The 18,743-nt window shown below is 35.1% G+C and overlaps 1 protein-coding gene across 1 annotated transcript in view; it reads left to right on the forward strand.

Moving 5' to 3' along the window:
• The window catches only part of LOC137392058 (peregrin-like), a 34,956-nt gene that overhangs the window by 8,937 nt on the left and 7,276 nt on the right, over positions 1 to 18,743 (forward strand). The window contains exons 6-18 of the mRNA XM_068078671.1: positions 3,643 to 3,891; positions 4,310 to 4,429; positions 4,622 to 4,771; positions 5,251 to 5,380; positions 5,742 to 5,949; positions 6,826 to 6,979; positions 7,086 to 7,226; positions 7,428 to 7,556; positions 7,848 to 8,036; positions 8,697 to 8,934; positions 11,190 to 11,300; positions 11,473 to 11,556; positions 13,556 to 13,668. Coding sequence (XP_067934772.1) covers positions 3,643 to 3,891; positions 4,310 to 4,429; positions 4,622 to 4,771; positions 5,251 to 5,380; positions 5,742 to 5,949; positions 6,826 to 6,979; positions 7,086 to 7,226; positions 7,428 to 7,556; positions 7,848 to 8,036; positions 8,697 to 8,934; positions 11,190 to 11,300; positions 11,473 to 11,556; positions 13,556 to 13,668 — 2,016 coding nt within the window. The remainder of the gene's footprint in view (positions 1 to 3,642; positions 3,892 to 4,309; positions 4,430 to 4,621; positions 4,772 to 5,250; positions 5,381 to 5,741; positions 5,950 to 6,825; positions 6,980 to 7,085; positions 7,227 to 7,427; positions 7,557 to 7,847; positions 8,037 to 8,696; positions 8,935 to 11,189; positions 11,301 to 11,472; positions 11,557 to 13,555; positions 13,669 to 18,743) is intronic.

Genomic DNA, 18,743 nt, shown 5'->3' on the forward strand with positions numbered 1-18,743 from the left:
CTTAAGAGAAAAATTAAGAAAATTGTAAAGGTGTTTAAATTAGAAATAATTAGCAAATAATGGCTAAATAAAGTCTGTTTTGCTACGATTACAACGAAAAATAAATTGGTAATGATACAATTAATACGAACTGAGAAAACAAAATAAAAATCATCAATATGTTGGATTAATAATAACAATTAGTGCATAGAAGTGTGTATGTGTATAAAAAGGTTACTGTTCCAACAGAAGCTGTCCATTAAAATTTTAGATACAACGTTACTGGTACCTTTCGATAAACCTAAAAATGAAATATCGGTCTGTCTTTGATACGTTGTCTGACCGAACGGAGAGAAAGTGTAGAGACTATTCCCACTCGAGATGATACAATTGTCCACTTGAAAATTATTTAACTTTTACAGGATTTGCGATGGAACCTTAAGAAAAACCGGAAATACGAGTATAATGGCACATTTGAAAATTACAAATTGAAAAATAGGTAATGAGTAATGGTAAAAAAGCTTTTAAAACAATTTCTAAAGAAAAACAAACGCAAATGAAATATTAATTAACTAGAAATTCCACTGTCATACAGCCCACGACCAAAGTGATATTGGAAAAAAGAAAGGGTGCTGATGGTTGAGAAATGCAATATTAGCAGTCAAATGACACTGCAGTGCAATAGGATAACTGCAATGGTAGCTGTAATGTACTGGGTGTGGGTGTTATTATATACAACAAACAGCAATAATGAAAGAAACGATTATATGTTTATATCTCTCCCCCTGCAATAGGAGAAATGCAATATTGGCCAATATTATAAGTAAAATGCACTGATATTATTAGAATAACCAATATTATTAATATAGTAATAATATAAAACCAATGCACAATTTTGTTTACATTTCAAAACGTCATAGCTAACAATATCAAGAAGTGAAATTTATATAGATTTTTAGAAAATCTATTTAAAAAAGTGTTTGGTCATGACAAACAGCAATAATGAAAGGAAAAGATTATATGTTTACATCTCTCCCTGGAATAGGAGAAATGCAATATTAGAAGTAAAATGCACTGGTATTATTAGAATAACCAATATTATTAATATAGTAATACAGTAATAATAGAAAACCAATGAACAATTTTGTTTACATTTAAACACGTCATAGCTAACAATATCATGAAGTATCAAAAAGAATATCCAAACTTAGTAATAGTAATACAGCAATAATAGAAAACCAATGCGCAATTTTGTTTACATTTTAAAACGTCATAGCTAACAATATCAAGAAGAATATCCAAACTTATAATTAAATATCGTAATCTCATAAAAATCGTTAGAAAAAAATATCATCGTCATTTCCTTTACTTACACTGCGTTGGACATTAGTTAGAATACTAAAGTACTCAAATGTGTCTGAAATGTCAGTTAATTTGAAATCGGCAAAAATGAAATGATTTAGTACTCCCACGTAATCACCGAAACCTTCGGCAATTCAACAATGCTATAGACTGGTGAAAAGTGCACATTATTTTTTCGTGAAATGCGCACTATTTAATCGTTCAATTCTTTGTCGCTCGGCGTTTCAATTTCCGGTCTTAACTTTTATAAAAGTGAGGCTTGGCAAGTTTTAATAGCGATTTTCGTCCAAATAAATCTGTCTATTTGTGTATAATCCGATCAGATGGGTAAGTTTTAAGATAATAACGAGGGTTTACGAAGACTTGGTAACATATTTAAATAGGTTTGTATGTGTTTTGTATCGTTATTATACTTTAACGACTCTACAAAACGATGGTTAAATTTTTTGATGAGTTTTTGGTACAAGGGTTCGTCTCATTGTTGATGAATAATTTTCGGAAGTTGTGTGCACATGTGCATTTATCATAAATCTCCCAACCAATCGCTTCGCTCTGTTTGGCCGTGGGATAATAAAAAGTACATATTTAGCATGTGTCATCGCGAAAAGGGTTCACAGTAAGAGGGATGGGCATGATAAGAATGGCTTAGCCTTGTGGTTATGCGCTTGTTAGTAGACTGGTGATTTGAATGTCGTGAGTTCAAATTCAGTACGAAGGTGATTTTCTGTTGCTAAAACTTTATCGCTATAACTAGACAAACGAATGACAGACAAACATTGAGATTTATATATACATGTGGATTTAACAGTAAAGTTTGTGCCTAATACTGCCTAAGTATCCTAAAAATTAATAATTTCTCCAAGTTATATGAGCACGCTTGCATCGAGTTACTTAATTTAGTATTACAACTATATTGGTAAAAATACTGCAAATGCAAGTCTTTTGTAATAAGTTTTCACCAAAGTTATGTGTCTGACATTACCAATAACTTGAGACATGTTGCAGTTGTAGCTAATTAAATTTCACCTTTGGAAAAAACAAAAATAGTAACATAAACCTTCAGGTTTTGTTGGTACCAGCACTGACCTATCATCTAGAGAACAGTGGGATACACTTTTGTTTTCCTGCATGGGTGACTTGTTCGGTAGTGATACAATGAGGCCTAACTTGCAGAACATTCCAGAAAGAAATTTTTTCCACATTTGATGATCCGTTAAACAATAGTAGTTTATATTGAAACTAATAAAAGCTCAAATAGAAGAGCCGCAAATGAATAGTTTGTCTAAATAATTCTATAAACTGGTGCTTGATATTGCGTTTAAAGAGAAGAGAATGTAATAATAACTTGCAATAAAAGCTATCACATAGTTCTGTTCAACAATTGCAGTGCCAGATCAAAGATAACCTGTCTGGAACAAATGCTTGCAATGTGCGCTGGTAGCTGCTGTAGTTTCATGCACACAGATCTCATAAAAGCATCTATTTACGTTTCTGAATGGTAACTTTCTGAATAACTAGTTGAAGGCCAACAAAAAAAACAAACACCGAAGTATTTCCAGACGATTCAATTGTCATTCTACCAACATTCAGACCGATAATAGGAATTTTATTAGTTTGAATTTATTTTAAATCTGTTATTTAAAATAATTTTCTCATATTTGTTTCATCATTAAATGTAAGAACTTGGTGTTCTTCTAAAAAACAGCTGAAAAAATCACTCAAATAAATGCCTTTTTTGTTTATTTGGATTATTAGTTTGAAAAATACTGTTCACAAGCTTAGGAGACATGAAAACACTAAGTCTTTTTTAAAAGGGAGGCAGTGTTACTGTCTATCACTGATATAGATTCATATCGTGTCTCTAGTCCTGATCTTTGCTTTTATAAGTACAATACGTGATAGAAATCTTTGTAATATAATCATTCCATCTTGCTCTCTGGAACCTATAGCTTATTCAACACACTTCCATGGACGCAGTTGTTCTAAGCTGTTTCTAAATGATTTTCAATATGTTGTAATTTTGTAGGTGAAAAACACTTTTAATGAAAGTAAATGTGGAATTTTGCTTTAGATAAATACTTGAAAATACTGTTTCCTAATTCCTGAGTTTTGCGCTTCACATAATTTAATATGCAAATTGTTCATTCTTTTAAAATAGTTCCTATTAAGCTGCTTCGATTTGAAAATGTTCTGCAGTGAAGTTGAAGTTGTTTGTGGTTTTAAAGAAATATTTTGAAAGCGAGTCAAATTCATTTGCATGTTCATCATTTGATATTACAATATTATTGGCTATGCCTTCAGGACGCTGCCTGGCTGAAGGTCATCAACCAGGGACGGAAGAAGAGCAGTGTTTGCGAGTTGAGCACTGACACATTTGAGTTCATAATGGATAGATTTGAAAAAGAGGCTCACTTCCAGTCACAGACATCCGGAGAAGATCCGGCAGAGTCTATAGATGAGGATGCTGTCTGTTCGATATGCATGGATGGAGAGTGTCAGAATAGCAATGTCATCCTTTTCTGTGATATGTGCAATCTTGCTGTACACCAGGTTCGCAATACATGTTATTCTAACCCGTTGTTTTTGTCACTCATAAAGTGTTTTCATTACGCTCGCAGTTCATGTTATCCTGGCCTATCGTCTGTCATACTCACAAAGTTGGCACCGTGTCTTACTCTCGTCTATTGTCTGTCTGTAGCTTTATCTAGCTTTTATGTACAAAAGAACAATGATGAAAGATATTCAAACACTGTGCATGTACATAAAGTATGACACGACTGATATTCTTTTAAAATTCATATCATTCACTAGTTGGACGTTTGCCATTTTTCTTTTGCAAAACTGTATACATTTAAAAATGTGCAAATAGAGTCTGTTACAACGATTCTTAAACAAGCAGATTTCTTGTTATAGTTTTCATAGAACGATGTGTATCCAGTACATGAGCTGTAACACAATACACTTGTAGGAATGTTACGGCGTACCATATATACCTGAGGGTCAGTGGCTATGCAGACGTTGTCTTCAGTCACCGTCTTGCGGTGTCGACTGTTGCCTTTGTCCAAATAAAGGAGGTGCTTTTAAACAGGTATCACAATCATCCAAACTTTTGCAGTTCCTAGTAGTTTCGTGCAATTGTTGCTTGAAGTGAATATCAGTTGAGGTTTTTCACTCTGTATGCCTAAACTTCTTTGTCTTGTGTAGTTTTCATGTACTAGACTGATTGTGTTCATCGGGGCCATGTCATGTATGCCATCTGGATACCTTTTTCATGTTCTAGACTGATTGTGGCCGTTGGGGCCATGTCATGTGTGCTATCTGGATACCAGAGGTAATCTTTGCCAACACTGTTTTCCTCGAACCAATTGATGGTATAAAAAACATTCCAGCAGCCAGATGGAAACTCACTTGCTACATTTGCAAGCAAAAGGTATTCCTAACTTTCTGTGTTACGCTAGGTTGTGAGCATGCTAATTTTAGGCATAATAGCTCTATGATAACAGACTTAGAGATATTCATGCAAGTGAAGCGTTGATAGTGAATGGTATGCCGTTAGGCGGAGTTGTCCTCACATTTTTTTTACAATTTTTAGCGCCGTTCGCTAAAATTGCAAGATTGAAAAAATGTTTTTGGCGCAAACACAATTGAGTTAAATACATAGCATAGGTTTCTGTATGGATGAACCTTCCTTTCAAATTCTGACGGTGTAAATTTCTTTCTGGTTGTTATAGTTCTGTTATACAATTAGCTCTTTTGTTGGAGGCTTGAAAACTGTGAGTAGTCTACCTAACACGGAAGAATGGAGAGAGTAGAGCCACCTCATAACATGGTATTTGGCTTAACTAGGGCAATCTCTCATAACACGTTATTTGGCTAGAGGAAGATAGGGCAATCTCACTTTATTTTTAGGGTGTTGGAGCCTGCATACAGTGTCATAAGACTAACTGTTACACCGCCTTCCATGTCACATGTGCCCAACAGGCTGGCCTCTATATGAAGGTTGAATCAGTCAAGTCAGCTGTGCCCACTAGCCCCTCAGGTTTGTTACGTTTGTTTCTAGTTGTTGGAGATTTTCTTTTTTACATGCTTCAACTTGAGATCATCGCAATATATAAATTTTTCAACATGGAATGGAAAACAGTGGACACATTTGACTTAATTAATTGAAGTAATTTTCAATTGCAATTCTGAAAGTTTCTCAAAAGTTGGCAGTTTTATAAATAAAAGTAAAGCAGCAAGTCAAAATTAAAAATGGAACGACAAAAATATGAAAACAAAATTATATAACCTAAGCTAGTTTAAACTTTGCATTAGGTAAGTAAACTTTGCATTAGGTAAGTGACAGTAAGTTAAAGGAATATGTCGATATTGTTAGCCAGCTGCTGTAATTCCGTTTACAGGCTTGACAATAAGGAAAACTGCATTCTGTGATCTTCATTCGCCGGCCAACATGAAAGGCTCATCGATGGTCGCCAACAGCGAGTCAGACGCAGATACTAAAACTGCTCAGGAGAAATCTAGATTAAAAATGCGCCGTGCTCGGAAGATATTAGCTGAAAAACGAAATGCTGTTCCTGTTGTCAGTATACCCATGATTCCAGAGAAGAGGTGAGATTACGTTAAATGTGATGAAATGAAGAACTTGTTTTTTTGACCAACTTCCTATAGTTTATGTTATGATAAATTCGATATCCTTGATTCATGATCTTCTCTCAAACTGGCAGCTTTTGTAGTCGCATATTTGATGTTATCGTGGGGAAGGGAGGTCAGCGTGTCATAGGTTGCAGAGGCAGCTTTGCTGATTTAATTGCTAAGAGGTGTTGTTTTATTTAGTTACACGAATTTGACCATCTGCTAGGCCGCGTAGGTTGCCAGGCAGTTTTGTAATGCTTACCTACCTAGTATTGCTTGAATCAGCGCACTTAGGGTACAGATAAGATATAACAAAGATAATGTGGTTTTGGTTTCGTCAGAGAAAATAGTGTTGCATTAAGCCAATGATGTCGAAGCTTACATATATTACTCATTTGTACAATATCGTTTATTGCCAGCCTGAAGTACTTCTTTCTAAATCACCTGTCCCTGTTCAAAAGGTTGAACTTGATGAATTAAAAAAACTGAAGTAAAATGGTATGGAGATTTAAGCTTATGGGAGCTTCAGACACAAATTTAAAACATTTAATTTCCATTTTATTTTCTGCTGCATGATCTTTGTTGTAAGAAATTTTAGTAATTGATAAGTAATGATCAAATTGTAGTCATTGCTCGATCATAATCATAGTGGTTAGTTTTTCTGATAATCGAAGGTATAAATTCCTGTTACATTGCAACTGCTGTTGCACCTACTGTACTATATTACTGTCAAAAATTTGTTTTAGTTCCAAAATTCTTGCTATTGAATCAGACCAAACGACTTAGGTTCGAAAGTTGTTTAAAAGCAAAGTTGGTTTCAGGTGTCAGTGACGATTTGAGTACGTTGTACAGGGTTCAGGCAATAGCTAAGAAGATGAAGATCGGCAGAAAGGAGATTCTGCTACAGAGACTCCTAGCCTACTGGACACTAAAGAGGCAGTCAAGGAATGGTGTGCCTCTTGTTAGGAGACTTCAGTCCAACCAGACCGCTAAACCTCATGACAAAGTAGGTACAGAAGTTGTCTTCTTTCAGCCTACACTTTATGTAGATGGAATATACATTAACTAAAGAATATAATTAGTATGAAAAGTTATATCCATGTTTTACACAGATGCTTGAACCTATGGATGAGAAGGAGGCTGCTTCATCAAATCAACAGCTGAAATATTGGAAAAGACTGCGACAGGACTTGGAGAAAGCAAGACTTCTTGTGGAATTGATTAGAAAACGAGAGAAGCTCAAGCGTGAAGAGGTTTGCACTGCAACTATCAAGTTTTGGTTATTATTTGTCATCTTTCTTACTAAGACTGGTTGTTCAGACTCATTTTCTCGGCTACAGAAGCTCTCTAGTGTTTTCTATATTTAGCTATTGGTATAATGCAGTAATGCAGAGTATTTTTCATTGAAAATATTCATGTATTGAAGTATATCTATTTTGGTTCTGTTGTTCTAGATGAGACTGCACTCAGCCATGGTAGAGTTGACGCTGTCTCCTCTGACCAAGTTTCTCCAGAAGATTCTTGATGACATCAGAGAATTAGATAGCACATCAGTCTTTGCGTATCCAGTTGATGTCAATGAGGTACCCAGTCTTTGCTTAATCTTTTTTTGTTTCCAGAAAGGATTTATCGTTGCTTGTATAAAACCCGACGTAGGTGCAAATATTATAGACACCAGTTCAATTGAAATACTCTGTAGTATCTGGTATGAAAGTGGAGCTGTGAGGGGACATGAGTTTAATGTTTACTATGTTGTAAAGAGTTGTGATACTAACAGTTGCACGTCTGTGAAAGTGCCAACCGTAGGTTTTTTCTTTATATAACATATTTTTGGATTGACATATTTTTGGTAATATTAGCTTTTTTCTCTGTAGGTACCAGATTATCATGAGTATATTAGCACTCCTATGGATCTCTCTACAATTCAGCAGAAAGTCAATGATTTGGTCTATTCAAACCTCGACGAGTTTCAAGATGACATAATGTTGATGATTCGTAATTGTATGACATACAATGCAAAAGACACACCTTTCTACAAGTCTGGACTGCGGATGAGTGACCAGGTGAGAGGTTTTGCGTGTACTGACCTGACCAGGTGATGGATCGCTGGCTAGCTGGGTTGTTTTAGTGGTAAATGTAGCATATGTGCATAAATAATATGGGAGTTGGAGAAGCATTTTGATTATTTGTTACGTATATGGTTCACAAATTCAAGAGAAATCCATTTTCCTTCTGAGATTTGTCTCTAGAACATAATATATTTGCCCTTTTGCTTGAAAAATTGCTTATCGCTAGAGAATTTTATATTGTTATATTTATATTGCTACTTAAACGGAGTTTCATTTTTTACAGACATTCTCATTTCACGAACTCTTGTGCTTTGGTCACTGGTGAAAATGCTACAACCTACATGAATTCAAGCATTTCATTGATTGGTTTATTTTAGCCTGCGAAATAGTTTTACATGATTTTACGTTGTGTAATGGAATATCGGAGACTTGCGGCTTTAGGAAAAACAAAATTAGCCTTTTTCATTGCCGGAGTGTATTGATGTCAGCCAAGAGGGTTGTATAAGTCAGTATTTTTTGGTCATGTTTATTGTAAACGGGATATCAATATATTGTTGGACATACCGTATGTATATCATTTTGAAAGTATGTAATGATGTTACACAAAATTAAAAAAATATAAGAATTGCATTTATAGTTTTTAATTGCGTTTAGGGAGGGGCAATCCTGCGAGCTGCTCGTCGCATGTATGACTATATCGGCTTTGAAGATGGTACCGGCCTATTGCTTCCGGATAGACCTGAAGGATTCACTAATCCTCATGAGGTTTCACAGCTATTATCTTCCGAGAATGTAGAAAAAATGCTTTCAGATCTGGTCGCCCAGAATCTCTCGAGTGATGATCACCTTAGGCAACTCACTGACCAGCTCGACATGGCCATTCTGCATAGAGGTTAGTTTGGTGAAACTTTTTCCATGTACTGTAGTTGAAATGTGGAGACTTACTTTAACTATATGTTACAAATTTCTCTTTAGTTTTTCTCTTGCTCCACACTAGGAGCTACTATAAAATGCTAATTATATTAGAGCGTCGATGATTTCTTAGTTCATCACAAATAAATATTGTGAACTTAACATTCTGTTTAGTAATGCACTAGGGCCTAGATATTTGGAACAATGCATTTTTAAGAATTACTTTTACAATCAAGAAACTCGCACCTAAAACCTGGTGATAAATAAACCAATCAGTTTTAGGACATTGCTTCGGGAGATCGCATCTAATCCAATGTTAGCGCAACTTACACATCGATTGATGAAATAGTCTAAATTGTGGCGGGATGTCTAGCGATATATAAGTTGTGTGTTTACTTGTTACGACGCCAAGTACAGCTTGTTATAAGTCTGGGAAACTTGTCCGATAAACAAAGGAGAGGAAGTTTATTTCTAGTTTCTATCTACACATATTTAAGACATGATGTATAGTTTTGCTTATAACTGCTGTCCTAGTACATGTTCTTACTCCTTTGGCACTTTGACCTGTTGTTTAAATTTATAAACATCTATCTCCAATATATCAGTGTTGTTCAGGTCTGTTGTCACTATTAGTAGTTGCTAGCAAAGCCATAATAAAAATTCTCATATCCTTGTATTCAATGGCTATTGATTGTCACCCCGTATGTGGTCTTTTTTATAAACATGTGCAATCAGGAAATGTTTGAAATGTTTTTTGCTGCTTTATTATTATCTATAGATAGATCCATCTATAAAGTTTTTGTTTTATTTTCATGTGAATAATAATCTTTTCAATAGAGTGGCTGCTAGAGTGAGTTAGCTGATGTTTGTGAAAACATGATTAGGGTTAGTAGTATTTTAACATCCGTTTTACAAACATAAATGACACTATTCTGTTGTGTATAATTGCACCTTAAAGAGTTCTGTCCCAAAAAATCAAACAATGCCTGTTATTATCTGAGTTACTGCATTCACTCTGTTTATAAAAAATCATAATAAAATGGTTGATAGCTGTTAGTTGCCTCCTCTTATAGATAGATGCGTTTAGACATAAGTGATATTTGGTGCCAGTCGCTATAGCTAATACACCTTTAGAATTACCGGTGTTGCATGAGAAGAATCGATTTGTTCATACTAGGATAAAATCACAGACAATCACTGTGTGTCCTTCGAATCAGTATGGAGTTGCTTTTACGTTGAATCATAGAAATGGTAAAATCCGAATGTATTTGATGCCATTTCATTTCGCTAAATTTGTGTGAAGGCATTCGCTGTGAGAGTGCCATAGAAATCATAGTGACATCATAGAAACACTCACTGCTGATGAATCTGAATAGAGAATACTCAGCTGTCTCCCCAGTGAAGGTAAAAAATTTGGCACACTTCAGTCTGGAACCACGCGGCTCCCTTCTACGAAAACGTTCTACTGCTGCTCACTACTGTTTCTGGTTGATTTTTTGCCTTTCACTAGCATTTGCATGACAAGGATGGCAAAATAATTACTTTTAATACAACTAGTTGATGACACATGAATTGAAAAGTGACCGTGAGCTGAAAGCGAGTCTACAGTAACAAGTTTTGTTTTGAGAGATAAATCACGAATCTTGACAAGATCTATATAGTGCAACTCCGAATTGTTGAAACGGCAGGGTGTGAGTTCGTCTCCAGCGGGCAGCTCTGAACCCATATGAAGCATGGAAACGCAGTGTGTGGTTTGTAAATATTTGCACTATTTTTATGATAAACATTTAAAGCGAGAGAACTTTGTCAGCCAGAAAAGGCTGCAAATACTGTAAATACTGTAAATACTGTAAATACTGTAAATACGTGGAACACACAGTGTATGATGATGTCTGATGAGTGGCCTGCAAGTAAAAACTTATGTGATGACTCAACTAAGCTAAATCAATTGCAGACTACTTCTCTTGTGTTAAATCTAACCATCTTTAAATACATAGCGAATACATTTACATGTAGGTAGTTCTTATAACATTGTTGAAATCATTGTTGCCAGGCCAGGATGACTGGGCAGGTAACAAAGGTAATCGTATGCTATTCTGTTTTTATGTTAAAAGTTATCTGTTCGAAATTGGAAGTAAGTTATTGCAATAGAGAACCACGATATTTACATTTGTGTAGTGGATTCAGCAACGGTGTACCATTGTCAATATAGAAATACTTATTTTATTACCTTAGGGAGAAAGTGGAGGGTAACAAAGCTATTAAGGAAAGAGATTCTACGAGTGAGAAAAAATGCTTCGACTGGTCCCAGTGGACAGACAAGCGAAGTCCCCAGCACGATGGATGGTTCGTTATCTTCTTGTCTAACATGTACTACCTGATGTTGTGCAACCTTGTGCTAATGAATCATTGGCCTGTGTGGGCAGACCATATTATAAAGAATACGCTGCTGTCTCAACTGTGCATACAGTTATCAACAGTGTCAGCACCATGCTGATCGAGTCAATGTCTCTTGTAGAGTCATCGGCTGAGGACACTGATGCGCTTGCAGGAACACCAGCACCACACAGTCCAAAGTACACAAAGGATGTTATTAAACCGGGTATGGCCGATAAGTGAAAACATATTTTATTAGATTTAGTCATGCTTTTCAGGTCGTATAAACAGGGATATTTGTGTGCATACTCGAGAGGCTTGATCTACTGCTCATTCAATGCAAAGCTAGAATATAGAGAATTGAGTCAGCTACTAATAGCTAACAATAATTAGCTATCAGTAGTTAATGGTATAGCTATAGGTTTACACCTTCACTGAAGCTTTTGTTGTATTCACTAGTACTCTGGCAGTCTCGAGCTCTTAGTGCCATTTGTGCCATTGTAGTACAGAGAATAAGTATGCACACAATAATTCATATACAGTAGATGCACCTACAACGTAAATAATTCGTTCCAGGAATGTTTACGTTATAAGGAATTTATTGTATATGAACAGTGAAGTTCAGTACATGTAAATTGCCTAATCTGCTCCAAGATATTTCCAAACTCACCCTTTTGGCCATACAAAACAAACTAGTCTTAACTATTCAAGTTGTTGGCTGTACTGTAACTGCAGTATTATTGGTTTACATTGACAACTTTTCTTTCCTTTATCGCTTTTACTCTTTTTTTGGTTCATGGTTGCGGTAATTTTACAATAAGTTAAGTAAATTTTCAACGTCATGTACAATGATTTGTTTATTTTTCTAGACAGCAAAGTATTCTACAAATAAAAACTAGTAACAAATATTTTATATGTCTACAATAAAGTAAAACAAAAATATATTTTCACTATGAGAGCGGTGTGTACCTGTCCATCGTCTATATGTGTCTAGGAGGTCATGGTTAGGATAAAAGATATCTTTTGACAGTACTCCAACTTGTGACAACTTGTGATTGGTAAACCAATGCTGTAACACCTGCAGCACCTGAACAATTGCACAGCTATTTATTCTTTATGCTTTGCCAACAGGTCACAAACTAGAATGCCATGGGACTTGTATATGTAATACAGATAATGGTACACGTCTGTCGTTTTGTCTCATAAGTGTTGCAAGATGACTACAATATTATTGTTATTCAAATCAAAACTGAAAACTTGCTCTAATTTGACACTACACTTTATTTTCACTAAGCAAAACTTTACATAATTTTTTTACGTCATGTGGAATTTACGTTATAGGAGGTAAAGGTAAAGCTCAGAAAGGTCATAAAGGTCATAGGAGAAGCAGCCTTCTAAAGATTAGATATTCGTAGTTTTGTGTTTTTTCGTGCATCATAGGTTGCTACAAAGAACCAATTTTAAATTAATAATCTTATATACATGTAATTCAAAATTCATATTAAATTACATGTATATCTAACATGAATTTAATATGAAGAAATACTATGCATAGTAAGCATGATGGGAATTTTATGATGATCATAAAACCTTTTGGGAAGTTAATTCAACAGAGCTACATTTGAATTATCATGCTACGCAAAAGCTGCCTATAGGTGGTAGTGATAAAAGTGGTAGAGATGTTATACCCCTCCGGCGCTCATAAAGTTTATCTGCTTGAGACAGCTGTGTTAATAGGTGCATAAATTCATTACTAAATATTTGCTTCATTGTAAGTCGTATTGTGGAGCATCTCTCTTTTCTCAATACAATATAATACAATGTTGATTTTGCTTAACCATTTTGTGTCGCTGTTTTCCTAATTTAGCCTACTAATTGTCATAAGATTTTCAAAAAGAGCTTGGCAGAACACCAAATAATTTAAAAAATCAAGAGGTCAAATTGCAAAACAATTTTGAGGTTTGGGTTTCAGTGAATCGAATCCAACTTTGATGTGTTGGTCATTTAAGGGCTTCATCTGACTCTAGTTCAGTTTTTAGTTAAATGAGACTGCATTTATTGGTAAATTAGAATATCCTATTGGTTTATCATGCACATAGATATTGATACACGCAGTGCATTTGGTTGCCTATTTGTTTGAGCAGTGAGCGATACTACCATCCCTTGTGCTTGTTGCCTTAAAATGGCGTAGTTATGCACAATTTGAATTACTAATCTATTAACAGATGTGTTGGAGCTCGAGAGTGTCAGCTTCAGAAAAGGAGATGACATGTCGGTTAGCTCCGGCTCCACGGAGGCATCACTCATTGCAAAGCCAGTACTAGCGTCTCCTGGAAATGTAAGTCAGATACAATGCCCCTAGGTTTGTTGTGAAGTCGTGCTAACATTTGTGTATGTATGTTGTGGTGTGGGTGTTGTATCTATATGCTCCTCATTGAATCTTATGTTGCACTGGCATCGTGATGTTGTGGTGTGGGTGTTGTATCTATATGCTCCTCATTGAATCTTATGTTGCACTGGCATCGTGATTATTTAAGGTGACCAGACTATATGGAATACAATATTATTATTAATATTTTACCCGAAGCATGTCATTCCTGAATCTTGTGTGTGTATTTTTCCCGCTCTGACCGCAGTGCTATTGCATATTATATTAATTTGTCTTTGGGTTTTTGCCATTTAATTCTTTCGCTATGGAATGTCATTCAAACGGCTCATCTATATTGTTCATTTTGATGGTAAGCCTATATTTATATACTTATACAAAAACATGTATCATAGTTCATAGAATTAGCATATCCATCACGAAACTTTGCCATAATAAATTAAAAATATTGCGTTATCTTTTAGCCAAAATGAAATGAACCAGTTTCATTTTCATTCAGAATTCACTGCGGACAGGCGTGGTCTCCCATTTTTTTAGCATAAGAAGACAATTTGTGCACAACCTACTTTTTTTCTGCTAGTAAAATTCTTGAAAATTTGGTTTTCGATCTTTTCGATGACTATATTTCTATATTAGAGAATAGAGTTTGCCTTCTGGTCAAAATTTGAAAACAATGGAGTTTTTTTTTTTGCAGCTAATTTTACTAAACTAAAAAAACATTTTAAACATGGCTACTACTTCAAATGCATTGATTATCGTGCAGAATTTTCTGCTGATTTAAAAAGAACTTTAGATTAAAGCGCTAGTACAAAAATCTAGCTTTTACGGTAAAAATACCGGACGTACGTCAGCTGAAAATTGTTTGGCAAAATTTAATTCCATCAAAACAAGCAAAAGGTTTTGTAGTGAGAGTTGAAAAATAAATATGGATTGCTTCCTTATTCATAGTTCTACACCTAGTTAATATGATTCGTTATTCAAACGATGGGAATAGAGGTTAATATTGCTGAAGGCGATTGCTGGGATTTGTGCTTGCTCTTGGTTGATGTATATTCAATAGAACACAGAAAGTACGATGCCATGATGGATTGATAAGCCACAACATATGTTGGCCAACCTTGAAACAAATCGTGGTCAGGTCCTGGTTCAGAACAATATTTTGTGATAATCAATCGTGCGTTTCAGTTAGCATGAACAGCAATAACTTGCAAAGAGTACACTACAGTAATTCGCAAAGAGCGCACAAATTGAATTTTGGCCAGTTTCAAGAAATCACGTGACATCATTACTAGTGTCTTCTGCCATTTAAATCTATTAAAGATGCCGCTTTGCAACAGACAAAAAAGACGAGTCGCTGATTTCCTATTGTTAAAATTATTAAATAAAAGGAAACAGGTAGCAAATAAGTCACAGAAGAAGCTTAGAAAATGGTCAGACCATTTTTGATTGGAAGTATGAAGAAAAGGCCACTTCAACTCCCTAGTATAAAACTTGATATTTCCATATCTCTTCCATAAATTGTATTTCATCAACATTGACAAGATCCTCCATATTCATACAAATATAATTACTGCGACAAACACGTAAAAACAAGAACCTTATACTGTTGGTAAACGAACAATGTCCTTGACTCAGCTCTTTTGCGGTTGAGGAACAACATCGAACAATGAGCCTGAAATTACGTACGCAATCGATTCACATCAATCTTAGCCTAGCGTAGCAAACCTATGACTACCCAAGACCACGCAGGACAATGCCCTTGTGGAGTGTGCGCAAGATTTAGTTGCGCCACCTTGTGATTTCTTAGCTATTGGGTTCACATCAATCGCACACCTGCATAAGTTTGCATAGTAGGGTGACATATAATGCATGCGACGTTGGTTTGAACTAGGCCAAACTTTCAGCAAGATTTGACAATGCTTTTTATTCATCCATACAGCGCTATTTTTCATCAAATCCTTGTTACAAAGTGTTATGCCTGTCATGCCAGCAGGTGGCTTGAAATTGTATTGTTCAAATTGTATCGTCAAATTGTATCGGTCAAATTGTATCGGTCAAATTGCCCGTATTGCTGTTTTAATAAAGATAATAAAGCTGCTAGCGGTAAGCATGCTTTTGCTTCACTCAGTGCATGACATTCTCTGGAACAAGTGCTTGAAAGCCTGTTGAGTTAGGTTTAAAAGTAGTCAGAATTTGACGATCTTCTGTGAAATGAGCAAATAATGCACATCTTGTAATTACTAAATTAAATATGCTAATACTTGTCTTTTGACTGGTTTTTACCTCCAAAGCAGTCTTGTAGTTGCATGCAAAAGATATTTTGAGGTGATTTTATCAGTTTTTCAGTGTAGTCTATCATTAGTTGCAGTAATAACAGCCGCTATGCTCGTGCCACTCCTAAGCTCGCTGCCCCTCTTTGGTAATGCTAAATATAGAGTCAGATAAAGCATAGTTTTAAGTAGTCTTCTGTTACATCTAAATGAATGCATGTCAATATTTCAATCTTGTTTTGTTGCACATTCTGAATTACGAATTTTTGTTTTACAATTCTTTTGACTGTCCTAGTATCAACATTGCAAATCAGATCTGGTGGAGGTTGAATATAAACTATCTGTTAACATTTACTGTCTAAAAGCTAAAAATAGGAAATTGACATGTATTTTAAAATTTATTTCTCATTAAGTAAAACAACGAATAAACACAATTTCAGTGCGCACTTAGTTTTAATAAATCATTTGTGTTCTTTTTTCTATATAAACTATATTACTTCAACTGTAGTTCAATATTATTAGAGCATTGTTTAGAAGGCACTTTGATCTTACAAACCCTTTTCCTTAAATGTCTTGTTTACAGTTCACATCGTAACATACTGGAATGTTTAATGTTAACAGCTTCCTAGACCAGACACAACCAATTGCATGGTTACCATAGATTACATCATAACTTGCCTCTCACTCTCAATGCTGAATCAATTATCTAAAAATGTAGACATTGGCCTTCCATCAAATAGCAATTAATCCTTGTACAGAAGTTGTCTATCCATGTGTATTGCTATGAATTGGTGAGTGAACAACTATGATGACGATTGCCCAAATTTCTTAGGCGTTGTTGGATAGGGCAAAAACATAGTGAACACAGCCAATCTTTCCCTTATTATTTGATTACCATAAAACCTCTAATTGAACGTCACCTCTATTTGAATGCCACCTCTCTTTGAATGCCACCTTCAATTGCTCGCCACTTGACAATGCTTGATCTTTACAAACTCACAATATCAATTGATTAGTAAAAAAGTGTCCACAAAATCGTATTAATAATGAATCGTTTACATCAACAACAATTAATTCTGTCGTTGTCCTACTCCAAAACTTTACGCTTTTTTCTTTAAAGCTTTGAAAGCAACACCATAGCAATAATTAATAACTGTCTAAGGCTAATAGTAGTTCTTTGTCTAACACGGTCTTGATACTTTGAAGTACCCGTATATAAAAACGTTTTGCAAGTTTTTGACCCAAGGTTACGTTTATCGAGCAAAACTTTTACGCATAGCATTTGTGCTAAATGCAACTAGTAAACTTTTTGCTCTGCCAAAATTGTTTGGACACTAATATCGACTAGTTCAGCAGTGTAGAAAAAGAGTTGAGGTCAGATGACATTGTAGAAGGTATTGAAACACCAGAAGATGTTCGTTTCATCGAAAGCAACAATCAGAACGCAGCTATCCCAGCAAACGTTGCAAATTTTTTAAAAAACGTTAATTTTTGTTCCTGCATGTATTATGTATCATTGTAATATAAGTATGGTTTGTTTATGTCAATTGTTCATGAATATATATATTTGTATTATTTGATAGATTGTCATTATATAACTTATAAATTTGCAGATTTATAGCATATCATTTGATTGCATCATTGCGGTAATCTGATCTTACAATCGGTCGACATTCATAACTCCTCTTCTATCGCACATAAAAAGATAGTTTTGGCTGCAAATTGTAGCAAACATATCAATGAGCTTTTATGCAACATTGGTTAATATACATTTTGTAGATATAAAATAAAAATATGTCTTCAAATTCAGAAAGAAATAAAAATTGATAGCTTTAACAAATTGCAAAGTAGGACACAGGCTATAATATCTTCGCAGGTTAATTGCAAGCATTAGATATCAACTGGTAGAGATATTTCTGTTTCTCAATGCATATTTATTAAGAAATCTTTGACAAGTTGAGGTAAGTTAGCATATTTATTGCATCCAAAAGGTTTAATATCGCTCCACCGGAAAGGGAGGGCAAAATATAGGCGACATTCGCTTCGCCCAAAAAAGGGCTAAATTTTATCTTCCCAAAATTCTGACAAGCCATTTGAAAAGTACACCGCCAGTCTCTATTTAAACGCCGCCTCCAATTGAACTTCACTACAGAAGAAGGGTTGAAAAATAGAGCACCATGGCGTTCAATTAGAGGTTTAACGGTATATTATTTGAAAATCTTTTGTGTCTAGTGCTAGTTGCTAGTGTCACACGAGTTGCCTTTAACCACCATCAGGGTACAGTTGTAAGAACATATCCGTGAGACAGTTTTTTGTTTGGAGGATGGACAATGATAACTCAATTTATGAAATAGAGCTGCTGTGATCAGAGGGAATATTAAGTCAAAGACAGGATTTGCTAGTGAGTCTCGTAGTTGCTCATAGGGCTTAGTCATTGCTGCTATATTACCCGAGTTTATGATTTTATTTAAATCATGCTATAATAAAGCTGCATTTAGTTTTTACACAAAATGTTTGCTCTGATATAATAAAAACCACATGACAGGTGCGTTGGCAAAAAAGTAGTGGGAGATGCATTGGTCTTAAGGCATGATTTAGTGGTGATTCGTCTTACCCTGATATGTGACGTATTGGATCACAAACAAGCGTAGATTAATTTTCAAATGGAGAAGTCTTTGTTGGTTTTCCCAATTGTTGTTTTAGTCTGGCAATGAATAGGATGCAAATATGTGTTGCAAATATGTGTCTAGAATCTTA

This window comes from Watersipora subatra, chromosome 3, assembly GCF_963576615.1.
Source record: "Watersipora subatra chromosome 3, tzWatSuba1.1, whole genome shotgun sequence".
Taxonomy (NCBI): domain Eukaryota; kingdom Metazoa; phylum Bryozoa; class Gymnolaemata; order Cheilostomatida; family Watersiporidae; genus Watersipora; species Watersipora subatra.